Below are 13,143 nucleotides of genomic sequence, written 5' to 3'. Positions count from 1 at the left end.
CGTGATGGGACATGCCTGTAGTCCTAGCTATAATACGTGGGAGGCTGAGATGGGAAATAAAGAAATATTATAATCTTTAATTTCTTGATTGATTGAGCCAGGGGAACAGAGGCTGCAGTGAGCCGAGATCCTGCCACTGCACTCCAGCCTGGGTGACTGAGCAAGATCCTATCTCAAAAAAAAATTTGTTTTCTTCCAATTTTTTTTGTTTTATTTTTTATATTACAATCTTTAAATTATTGATAATTTATTTATCTATACTGGATAAGGCTTTGTTTACTTCTGAATAGAAAGCATTACACTTAACGTGTAATGGTCTCAGCTAGTCTTATATAGGTATTTATTCTTACGTATGAACTTACGTTTTAACCATACCCTCTTTTGTTTTTTGTTTTGTTTTGTTTGTTTTTTTGAGACAGAGTCTTGCTCTGTCACACGTCCTGCTAGAGTGCAGTGGCGCGACCTTGGCTCACTGCAGCCTCCACCTCCTGGGTTCAAGCGATTCTCCTGCCTCAGTCTCCCCAGTAGCTGGGACTACAAGTGCACACTACCATACCCAACTAATTTTTGTATTTTTAGTAGAGACAGGGTTTCACTATGTTGGCCAGGACGGTCTCGAACTCTTGACCTCATGATCCACCTGCCTCGACCTCCCAAAGCACTGGGATTACAGGCGTGAGCCACTGCGTCCGGCCCCATACCCTCTTTAAAAAAAAAAAAAAAAAAAACTCCATTTTAGCCTTACTGAAATTGTATTCAATTTATGTGTTAATTTGGTTTGGAATTTTGTTTTGTTTTTTGTTTGTTTGTTTTTGAGGGAGGGTCTCACTCTGTCATCCATGCTGGAGTGCAGTGGCACAATCATGGCTCATTGCAGGCTTGACCTCCCAGGCTCAAGCAACCCTCACTTCTCAGCCTCCCAAGTAGCTGGGACTCCAGGCATGCACCACCACGCCTGGCTGGTTTTTGTATTTTTAGTGAGACAAAATGATTGTCTCTGCCATGTTACCCAGGATGGTCTCGAACTCCTGGGCTCAAACGATCTGCCCACCTCGGCCTCCCGATAATTTGGTATATTTTTATAGTTATTTATTTACAGAAATAGGAAGTGTCTTTCCATGTTTGTTTCAGGTCCTTTTTATGTCCTTTGATAAAATTTCTTTCTTTTTCATTTAGATCCTATACCTTGTGATACTTACTTCAAATTATCATGTTTTCTATTACTATTTTTAGTGGGGTTTTAAAAATCATTTTTGCTTCTGATTATTGTTAATATAAAGAAAAGCTACATAGTGATTTGACTGATTTCTGTACAATTTTCTTATATCCAATTACTTTGCCAAATCCTCTTATCAACTCTCATGTTTATTAGTATTTCTTGGATTTCCTGAAAATAAGATAAGGTAGATAATACAATCATGTGATCTGAAAATAAAAGTGATTTGCTTTATCTTTTCTAATATACTAATTATTTCATTTTCTTACCATATTACATTATTAGCTAATACAATAAGGTAAGCAGAATTATAGTGAGCATCCCCGCCTTTATCTAATTTTGATAAAAATGCCTTCCCAGTGTTACCATTTAGTATAGTGTTTGCTGTTAGGTTTAACTAGTTGTGTTTTTTACATTTAAGTGAAAACACTGCCATTATTTTTTTCTTTTGGTAACTTTATAGTTTTAATGAAATTTCAAACTTGTAAAAAATTTGCAAAAGTAGTATATTTTGTATCATGTGTCTTAGCAGTCTCTTTTAGTATCTCCCTCTTACAACATCTTATTTTTTTTAACCATTTAAATGTTGGAGATATCATATGCCTATACCCCTAAATAGGTCAGTGTGTATTTTCTAAGAACAAAGACAATCTTGTACATAAACCCAGCGAAGTTACCAAAATCAGAATGCTTAACATTTATAAAATACCATTAGCTAATCCACAGTCCATGTTCTAATTTTATATTTCCAATAATGTTCTTTACAGCTGTTTTTCCCCATTTATCTTATTTATAGTTTTTCTTTTACCTTTTCTTGATGTAATGTATTATGTATGTTGAGAAATTTCCTAGGTTTGAACCATCCTTGAATTTTTATAATAAACCCACATAATTTATGGTATATTGTTATTACACTTTACTGATGTATCTTATTAGCTAGTATTTTAATGATTTCTCTACTCTTAAGTAAAATAGATATTTTTGTTCTGTCTTTATCATGTTTAGTATGGGGATATGCAGTCTTTACCAAATAAATTTAGGAAGGGCTCCTCTTTCTCTAGAACTGGAATTACTTCCATAAGGAATTACCTGAGTTTTAAAAGTTAAATATAGTGCACTAAGCACTCAGACTGATACTCACAAGGGAAGACAAATGTGTCACAGGTAGCAGAGTGTCAAGGGGAATTAATGCACACCGCGTGGAACAGGTAGAAGATCTGGGCAGAGTTGTCTAGGATAATCACAAATACAAATAGCAACTATTCAAATAAAACAAATAACATACAAATGTGTATGCTAAAGGCAAAGCATGCTAAAGACATGAAGAAAGAGTCTTTCTTCTGGAAGATGACTCAGAGAGCAATTTTTGCAATACAATTGTGTTATTAGGAAAACATAAGAATGGCAGTTCAATAAAATGGAAGATCAAAGATGAAATGATAAAATAGCATTATAAGACGAAAACGAAGGTTGCAGAAGAATCAAGCTGAGATTAAAACCAATACCATTACATGCCCCGTAAATATATATACCTACTCTGTACCCACAAATGTTTTTTCAAAGGGCTGCAGCCAAGACCTATAAAAAAATACCATTACAAATGCAAACAAACCTAAAGCAGAAACTTCAAGGAAGAGATTTGATGTGGCTGCAAATGAAATTAGTAGCATGGAAAAAAAAGATGTAATCAAAATGAATGCCAATAAAAAAGTAACTTTAAAGCAGTTAGAGAAAGAATGATAGCTATAAAAATCAAAGACAGTCAGCATAAAGAAAATTGATGTCCCTGAAGCAGCGATCCCAATAAATGGAAACATTATTCAGCCAGGCATGGTGGCTCATGCCTGTAATCCCAGCACCTTGGGAGGCTGAGGCGGAAGGATTGCTTGAGTCCCGGAGTTCAAGACCAGCCTGGGCAACATGGCAAGACCCTCATCTCTACAAAAAAATTTTAAAAATTAGCCAGGCATGGTGGTACATTCCTGTGGTCCCAGCTACTCAGGGAGGCTAAGGTGGGAGGATCACTTGAGTCCAGGAGGTCGAGGCTACAATGAACCATGTTCATGCCACTGTACTCCATCCTGGACAACAGAATGAGACCCTGTCTCAAAAAAATGAAGTTATTCAGAGTTATAACACAAAAAGTTTATTTGAAGTTAAGGAAGAATAAATCTGTAGATTAAAAGGAAAAATAACATACTTGGAAAAATTAATCCAAGACTGTCAACACTGCAACAATTTATGTTAAGGTTTTGAGCTTAGTTAAGTTTTTGAGATGGAGAATAATTCAGAAATCCAAGTAGAAATGTAAGCATGAGTACTATTATGAATAGACTCAGTGGTTGTAACTAGTTGCAATGTTAGTTTGTGATTAGAAGGTTTAAATGCAGTATAAACCTTATGAAAAACAGGAAACAAGAAACCACCTTTACCTTTGCTTTTCTCTTTTATTATTAGGGAGGTGTTCCTATGGGCTTAGCATCTAAACCTTTTCAGATTCTTTATGGACACACCGATGAGGTATTGAGTGTCGGCATTAGCACTGAGCTAGACATGGCAGTGTCGGGATCAAGGGTAAGATTTCACCTTTAAGAAATACTTATTAATTTATCTACAAATTTATTACCAACATTTATAACTAAAATGTTTTTAAGAGGAATTGATAAAAGTATAGAAATGTTATATTTGTATAGGACTTTGCAAAAGTAAAATAGACCTTGCAAAATAAAAAACTGAATGCCATTTTGGGATTTTATTCATTTTATTATTTAAGGGAAGAGGGCATTCTAGGAAATAAAATGCCATTTGAAATTTCGAAGTTGGAATTTTTCCTAAGGTGCATATATCCTTGATGGAATAATCATGTTCTTGGTTCCTTTCCCACATTTCTTTATCTGGTCCACTCTACTTTTATTCCTTTTTGCTGTTGTTTTTCTTTGTCTTTTTCATTTTCTGATATATTCTGTGTGTAGGATGGAACGGTGATTATACATACCATTCAGAAAGGTCAGTACATGAGGACTTTACGACCACCTTGTGAGAGTTCTCTGTTCCTGACCATTCCTAATTTGGCTATATCTTGGGAAGGACATATTGTTATCTACTCCAGCATTGAAGAAAAGACCACCCTCAAGGTATATGACCTTTTATGCAATAGAGGTAGACTCCCAATAGCGTATCTTTCCCTCCCCACATTATAGAGGAGGTTTATTGAAGAAGGAAAGAACACCATATTTTAAAAAGGATGTTTTTCTTTCATCATTCAGTTGTTTGTTTCTTAACATTAGATGGACTTCTACCACAATCGTAGCCTCACATTAGTATTTTATTATTGGGATTTTTATTGACTTGTATAATACATGATTTCAGAATAATTTCTGATTATGTAGGATTTTTTAAGCTTAAGTGGAAATTGGAAATGATAGCCAACTGAAATTCCTTTTGCATAAGGCAGGATATAAATAAACAAGCCCTCAATTTTGTGTTTGTTTCCTTTCAGTGACATCACTATTTATTTAATTAATATATGTGTATATGTGTGTGTATGTGTGTGTGTGTGTGTGTGTGTGTATTTTTTTTTTTTTTTTGAGACGGAGTCTTTTTTTTTTTTTTTTTTTTTTTTTGAGACGGAGTCTCGCTCTGTCGCCCAGGCTGGAGTGCAGTGGCCGGATCTCAGCTCACCGCAAACTCCGCCTCCCGGGTTTATGCCATTCTCCTGCCTCAGCCTCCCAAGTAGCTGGGACTACAGGTGCCCGCCACCTCGCCCGGCTAGTTTTTTTTTGTATTTTTTAGTAGAGACGGGGTTTCACCATGTTAGCCAGGATGGTCTCAATCTCCTGACCTCGTGATCCGCCCGTCTCGGCCTCCCAAAGTGCTGGGATTACAGGCTTGAGCCACCGCGCCCGGCCGAGACGGAGTCTTGCTCTGTCACCCAGGCAGCAGTGCAGTGGCGCTATCTTGGCTCACTGCAAGCTCCGCCTCCTGGGTTCACGCCACTCTCCTGCCTCAACCTCCCGAGTAGCTGGGACTACAGTACAGGGGCCCACCACCACACCTGGCTAATTTTTTTTTTTTTATTATTATACTTTAAGTTCTAGGGTACATGTACATAACATGCAGGTTTGTTACATACGTATACTTGTGCCATGTTGGTGTGCTGCACCCATCAACTCGTCAGCACCCATCAACTCGTCATTTACATCAGGTACACCTGGCTAATTTTTTGTATTTATAGTAGAGACGGGGTTTCATTGTGTTAGCCAGGATGGTCTCGATCTCCTGACCTTGTGATTCACCCGCCTCAGCCTCCCAAAGTGCTGGGATAACACGTGAGCCACCACGCCTGGCCTATTTTTTTTTTTTGGAGACGAGAATCTCGCTGTGTTGCCCAGGCTGGAGTGCAGGGGCACAGTCAGTGATACAATTATAGCTCACTTTGGCCTCAAATTCCTGGGCTTAACTGATCCTTCCACCTCAGCCCCCTTAGTAGCTGGGACTACTGGCATGTGCTACCACACCTGGTTAGTTTTTTTTAATTTTTGGTAGAGACAAGGTCTCCCTATGTTGCCTAGGCTGGTCTCAAACCTCTGGGCTAAAGCGATCCTCCTGCTTTCGACTCCCAAAGCACTGGGATTACAGACATGAGCCACCATGCCCAGCCTAAGCTTTTTCAATATTAGGAATTTTTGGGGGCCGGGAGTGGTGGCTTACACCTGTAATCCCGGCACTTTGGGAGGCTGAGGCTGGTGGATCATCTGAGATCAGGAGTTCCAGACCAGCCTGGCCAACATGGTGAAACCCCCATCTCTTCTAAAAATACAAAAATTGGCTGGGCATGGTGGCACATGCCTGTAGTCCCAGTAACTAGGGAGGCTGAGACAGGAGAATTGCTTGAACCCGGGAAGCAGACATTGCAGTGAGCCAAGATTATGCCAGTGCACTCCAGCCTGGGCAACAGAGCGAGACTCCATCTCAAAAAAAGAAAAGAAAAAAAAGGCCAGGCATGGTGGCTCATACCTGTAATCCCAGCACTTTGGGAGGCCGAGGTGGGCAGATCGCGAGGTCAGGAGATCGAGACCATCCTGATTAAACAGTGAAACCCCATCTCTACTAAAAATACACAAAAAAAAAATGAGTCGGGCATGGTGTTGGGCACCTGTAGTCCCAGCTACTCAGGAGGCTGAGTTAGGAGAATGGTGTGAACCTGGGAGGCAGAGCTTCCAGTGAGCCAAGATTGCGCCACTGCATTGCAGCCTGGTCCACAGAGCGAGACTCCATCTCAAAAGAAAAAGAATTCTTTTCTTTTGTTTTAAGAATGTAGGGTTTTGAGGAGGGCTGAATGAGATTTTAATTCTTTGGAGAGAGTGAGATTTCTCTTTTAATATTTACTTGGCAATCTGATTTGAAATAACTTTCATAATATTGTCTACACACTTGGTCTTTAAATATAGCCATATTTTTATCCCAGAATTTTAAACCAAATAATTATTCTGTTATAGTCAGAGTTTTAACTGGTAATATAAAAACTCAGGTTTTATTTGAAATTGTTAAATTTTCCTTAATTCTTTGCAGGATAAGAATGCATTACATCTGTTTTCTATAAATGGCAAGTATCTAGGGTCTCAAATCCTGAAGGAACAAGTATCAGATATATGTATAATTGGAGAACACATTGTCACAGGCAGCTTACAAGGATTCCTGTCTATAAGAGATCTCCACAGGTAAGTAATAAAAACCAAAGAAGTATCACTTAAGAAAAGGTGGCAGTACTTCTAGTCTAGAGTGAAAATCAGGATCTAAGATTTTTAATCTTTTGGTTTATCATTTATTACAAAAATTTGTCTTTTAGCAAGTATAAAAAATTGGAGAAGCTAAAGTGTTCCTGGACTCATAAATGAAGTATATATATACATTTTTTATTATATAGAAAATTTTACATTATATATATTTTACCACAATTAAAAAATTTTTTAGGCTGGGCACAGTGGCTCCTGCCTGTAATCCCAGCACTTTAGGAGATCAAAGAGGGAGGAATGCTTGAGCCCAGGAGTTTAAGACCAACCTGGGCACATAGCAAGACCTCATCTCTACTAAAAATAAAAGCTTTAAAAATTAGCTGAGCATGGTGGCATGTGCCTGTGTTCCCAGCTACTTGGGAGGCTGAGGTGGGAGGATTGCTTGAGCCCAGGTCATGGCTGCAGTAAGCTGTGATCATAGCACTGCACTCCAGCCTGGACAACAGAGCAAGACCCTGTCTCAAAAGAAAAGTTTTAAATATGTAGAGCTAGGAAAAAATGTTCATAGTACCAAGTCTGAATTATGGATTTGGAAATTTGTCCAAATAATGGTTTGAATTTTTATAAAGTTTTTTAATTGTAGTAAACTAAACTAGAGTATATTTAACATATTTATGCATGTGTGTGTATAAAATTGGTAGAGGGATCTGTTTTCATTCAATCTAGTGAAGGAGAGAGATATTGGAGTAGTGGATATGTGTTTTTGTTTTGTTTTGTTTTGTTTTTTGAGACTGAGTCTTGCTCTGTCACCCAGGCTGGAGTGCAGTGCAGTGGCATGATATTGGCTCACTGCAACCTCTGCCTCAGGTTCAAGTGATTCTCCTGCCTCAGCCTCCACGTTAGCTGGGAATATAGGTGCATACCACCATGCCCAGCTAATTTTTGTATTTTTAGTAGAGACAGGGCTCCACCTTGTTGGCCAGGCTGGTCTCAAACTCCTGACCTCAAGTGATCCAACCACCTCAGCCTTCCCAAAGTGCTGGGATTACAAGCATGGGCCACTGCACCTGGCCCGAGATTTCTGGGCTTCTTATCCACCTCTCACTTATGAATCAACAAGGCGATAAGCATGAGAGTGCCTAGGTGCTGTGATGCTTACTCATAATAATGGTTTTTAAGGGGTTTAAGACTAATTGGAGCCTGGGTGTGGTGGCTCACGCCTATAATCGCAGCACTTTGGGAGGCTGAGGTGGGTGGATCGTTTGAAGTCAGGAGTTCAAGACCAGCCTGGCCAACATAGTGAAACCCCATCTCTATTAAAAGTACAAAAATTAGCAGGATGTAGTGGCAGGCACCTGTAGTCCCAGATACTCAGGAGCCTGAGGCAGGAGAATCACTTGAACTCAGGAGGCGGAGGTTGCAGTGACTGAGATCGCACCACTGCACTCCAGCCTGGGTGACAGAGCAAGACTCCGTCTCAAAAAAAAGACTAGTTGGGGAAATATCAGTATTTGTGTACTGTTGTGAACAGTTTAAGAGCTAAATTAGGCTGGGCGCGGTGGCTCAAGCCTGTAATCCCAGCACTTTGGGAGGCCGAGACAGGCGGATCACGAGGTCAGGAGATCGAGACCATCCTGGCTAACACGGTGAAACCCCGTCTCTACTAAAAATACAAAAAACTAGCCGGGCAAGGTGGCGGGCGCCTGTAGTCCCAGCTACTCGGGAGGCTGAGGCAGGAGAATGGCGTGAACCCGGGAGACGGAGCTTGCAGTGAGCCGAGATTGTGCCACTGCACTCCAGCCTGGGCGACAGAGCGAGACTCCGCCTCAAAAAAAAAAAAAAAAAAGAGCTAAATTATATGGTCCCAGTTACATGTACAAGAAGTTTTAAAGACATTAAGGATTAGCACGGATCTGAGTAGTCAGAGGAGTCTTGATGAAGGATTAGTAGGAATTAAATGGACATGAAAAGACAGGGAGGGCCTTCTTTTGGAGATGGAGGTAATCAATATGTGAGGAAATAAAGCACAAAGACATAGGAACAGCAATGAACATGGTGTGTGCTGTGCTGCATTTCAGGGATAAGATCACAGCAAGACTAGAACAAATGCCCACTGAGAGTCTGAGGCTCAGAGAACAGTGACTGGTACAGGAACTTTATTTCTATCTGTTTTAGGAATAACACTAAGGATAAGAATCTAGTTAGTATCCATATAAAATCCTATCTAACTGTTGTGTTCCTTACTTTGTCTCTCACCTTCCCTCTAATCTCTCTAAAGGGAACGTAAAGACTATTTACCTTAGATAAATGATGAATGTAGTAATAAGATGTAAAAACTGAAGTAATAATAGAATGGGTTGGAAAATTGAAAAAAGAGTAAGATTCTCTAGAAAGTCAAGAAAATGTTTATATTTTAGGTTCATGGTTGCTTTATTGATGTTTGATTATATATGTTTAGAAGAAAAATAGACGTCAAAAATAGAGAAAAGATCTGTTTATCAAGTGTTTTTAAGTAATGCTATAAATACAGGCCCTTGTGTGAGTCACTTAGACTTTCTGGACACAAGTTCCCACATCTGTAAAATTAGAATCCAGAACTAGATGAGCATTAATTTATTTTCCAGATATAAAATTCTGTGAGTTCATTATAAATCCATGTAATTTTGTCTGTATTTTTTATTTCTCTTCTAGTTTGAATCTCAGCATCAACCCATTAGCCATGCGACTGCCTATCCATTGTGTTTATGTAACCAAAGAATGCAGCCATATTCTTGTAGGTTTAGAAGACGGCAAATTGATTGTAGTGGGTGTTGGCAAGCCTGCTGAGGTAAAACCTAGCATCAGTAATTTCATTTCTCATGCTGTTGGGGATTACTTTGGTTCTCCTTCATTCCAACTGATTGAGAAAGTCACCATTAGGGATAAACAAATTAAAACCAAATTTGATTTTTCAAAAGGCAGTAAATAAAAAGAGGATAAAGTTATTATTCAAAAGTGATGTTTATATTATTATTGAAAGCCCATCTTTGGCAATTCTATCTACCACTCTATAGGAATAAGAAAATTCATTTCTTCCAAATCTAGATTTAAGACCACGACTTAGATTTTCAATACATAATAAGAGCCTTTACAAAAGAATGAAATATAGGCTCAAACAATAAAACTACTTTAACAAATACTCATCATAACTATATGTCATTCTTTTGTAAAAGCATCATTTTTTATTTGTAACTACAAATATCCCCATATAGTGTGCTTATTCTCAGTGAGTTTTCTATAGTTAAATTTACTTGCTAATGATTTATCAATTATTAAATATTCAGGTATCATAAATCTAACTCTCGCTCTTAGGAAAACTATAGTTATACTCTAGTAACTTACTGATTCTTCCAAATCATGTTATTACATAGTTAAATTAAGCATTATAATTTTTTTTAAGTCACTGTTGGTATTTTCTGAGAAATCTAACAATATGGGATCTGTCGGGGTTATTTCAGGGGAAGAAATTACTGTCACACAGTCAGTGGCTATAATAACCTGTTAAAGATCGTAAAAAACTGTTTTATAAATATTTGAAATTTCTTTAGTCATTATGCTTTTTTTTCCAGCATATTATTTTAACAAAAACAGTGTCATTAAATTAATATTATTGTGGCTCACGCCTGTAATTATTATGGTGGCTCACGCCTGTAATCCCTGTACTTTGGGGGGCCGAGGCAAGCGGATCATTTGAGGTCAGGAGTTCGAGACCACCCTGGCCAACGTGAAACCCCATCTCTATTAAAAATATAAAAATTAGACAGGTGTGGTGGCATATGCCAGTAATCCCAGCTACTCGGGAGGCTGAGGCAAGAGAATCACTTGAATCTGGGAATTGGAGGTTGCAGTGAGCTGGTATCACGCCACTGCACTCCAGCCTGGGTGACAGAGCAAGACTTTGTACTACAGTGTAGAATATGAATTAGATCCATATTTAGTTATGAAAAGATATTTCTATTTCAAGATCTATTTTTATCTAAAACATCAAAATCTTGATTAATATATATTTTTAATTGTGTACCAGTTTTCTATATTATTCTATTAGAGTGAAAATCATATGTAAAAATCAGATAAGGTAGTAGGGCTTTAGAAAATACATCTGTAAATGTAACTGCAAAACAAGCATGCCAAAGCCACTAGTACTTTGTATAAAGCTTCTCTTTTATACTCCAATAAATATATCCTAGAAAAGCAACCATTAGGCCAGGCGCAGTGGCTCACGCCTCTAATCCCAGCACTTTGGAAGGCCGAGACAGGCGGATCACGAGGTCAAGACATCCTGACCATCTCCATCTCGGTCAACATGGTGAAACCTCATCTCTACTAAAAATACAAAGATTAGCTGGGTGTGGGCCAGGCGCAGTGGCTCACTCCCGTAGTCTCAGCACTTTGGGAGGCTGAGGTGGGCGAATCACGAGGTCAAGAGATCAAGATCATCCTGGCCAACATGGTGAAACCCCGTCTCTACTAAAAATACAAAAAAAAAAAAAATTAGCTGGGCATGGTGGCGCGTGCCTGTAGTCCCAGCTACTCCGGAGGCAGAAGCTGAGACAGGAGAATCGCTTGAACCAGGAAGGCAGAGGTTGCAGTCTGGTGACAGAGCAAGACTCTGTCTCAAAAAACAACAGCAACAACAAAAAATTAGCTGGGTGTGGAGGTGCACGCCTGTAGTCCCAGCTACTCGGGAGGCTGAGGCAGGAGAATCACTTGAACCCAGGAGGTGCAGGTTGCAGTGAACCGAGATCATGCCACTGCACCTCCAGCCTGGCAACAGAGCAAGACTCCATCTCAAAAAAAAAGAAAAGTGACCATTAAAAAAGGTGGCAGGCTGGGCATGGTGACTCACGCCTGTAATCTCAGAACTTTGGGAGGCTGAGGTGGGTGGAGCACTTGAGGCCAGGAGTTTGAGACCAGCCTGGGCAACGTGTTGAAACCCTATCTCTACTAAAAATACAAAAATTAGCTGAGCATGATGGTATGCTCCTGTAGTCTCAGCTGCTCAGGAGGCTAAGATGGGAGGACTGCCTGAGCCCAGGAGGCAGAGGTTGCAGTGAGCCGAGATTTCACCACTGCACTCCAGTGTGGGCAACAGAGTGAAACCCTGTCTCTAAAAAAAAGGTGGAATCACCATTAAAAAGTAGATTGCACTTGAGAAAGTAATTGCAACAAACCATAGGGGTTTTTTGCCCCACCTGGATGTATAAACACTTTTAAAGGACATTTATTCATTGATTTAATTAGTATTTGGTTAATATTTATTACACACTGGGAAGGATGGTAGGTGATGCAAATTTAATGGTGAACGAAATGCAATTCCTGCCTTCAAGAGGCTTATGCTCTCCTTGCTTTCTACATTACTTTTTATCATTCTCTTGTTAAATATTATTTTTTGAAAGTCTTAAAATATTTTAAAATTTCTTTTCATCAAAACTTTATTTTACTTTCTTCTTATACTTATGATTGGCATTAACAGTACTGCAAATTCAAGAAAAGAAAATCTCCAAACCTGTGTGTCTTGTTAGCGAAATTAAGAATAATTTTGAGCCAGGTGTGGTGGCTCACACCTGTAAACCCAGCACTTTGGGAGACTGAGGTGGGAGGATTGCTTGAGCCCAGGACTTCACCAGCCTGGGCAATATAGTGAGATCTCATCTCTACAGACAAATAAAAAATTAATTAAAAATTTAAAATAATAGTTTTGAGAAGCTGATTTTGATGAAGTAATACATATTTTTGATAATTTATAAAATAAAGGAATCTGGTAATTTTGACATAACTGGGCTATTAATTGTTTAAAATGTACACATTGGGCCGGGCGCAGTGGCTCAAGCCTGTAATCCCAGCACTTTGGGAGGCCGAGGTGGGCGGATCACGAGGTCAGGAGATCGAGACCATCCTGGCTAACACAGTGAAACCCCATCTCTACTAAAAATACAAAAAAATTAGCCGGGCGTAGTGGCGGGCGCCTGTAGTCCCAGCTACTCGGGAGGCTGAGGCAGGAGAATGGCGTGAACCCGGGAGGCGGAGCTTGCAGTGAGCCGAGAGGGCGCCACTGCACTCCAGCCTGGGGGCAGAGCGAGACTCCGTCTCAAAAAAAAAAAGTGGGCCGGGCGCGGTGGCTCAAGCCTGTAATCCCAGCACTTTGGGAGGCCG

General features: G+C 39.5%; 1 protein-coding gene across 1 annotated transcript in view; it reads left to right on the top strand.

Moving 5' to 3' along the window:
- The window catches only part of NBEAL1 (neurobeachin like 1), a 226,958-nt gene that overhangs the window by 202,953 nt on the left and 10,862 nt on the right, over positions 1-13,143 (top strand). The window contains exons 53-56 of the mRNA XM_033230659.1: positions 3,674-3,790; positions 4,189-4,350; positions 6,788-6,936; positions 9,643-9,778. Of these exons, the coding sequence (XP_033086550.1) occupies positions 3,674-3,790; positions 4,189-4,350; positions 6,788-6,936; positions 9,643-9,778 (564 nt within the window). The remainder of the gene's footprint in view (positions 1-3,673; positions 3,791-4,188; positions 4,351-6,787; positions 6,937-9,642; positions 9,779-13,143) is intronic.

Source organism: Trachypithecus francoisi, unplaced genomic scaffold, assembly GCF_009764315.1.
Source record: "Trachypithecus francoisi isolate TF-2019V2 unplaced genomic scaffold, Tfra_2.0 Lachesis_group13, whole genome shotgun sequence".
Taxonomy (NCBI): Eukaryota; Metazoa; Chordata; class Mammalia; order Primates; family Cercopithecidae; genus Trachypithecus; species Trachypithecus francoisi.
The sequence above is the reverse complement of the archived record's forward strand: the minus strand, read 5'-3'. Positions and strand labels throughout refer to the sequence as shown.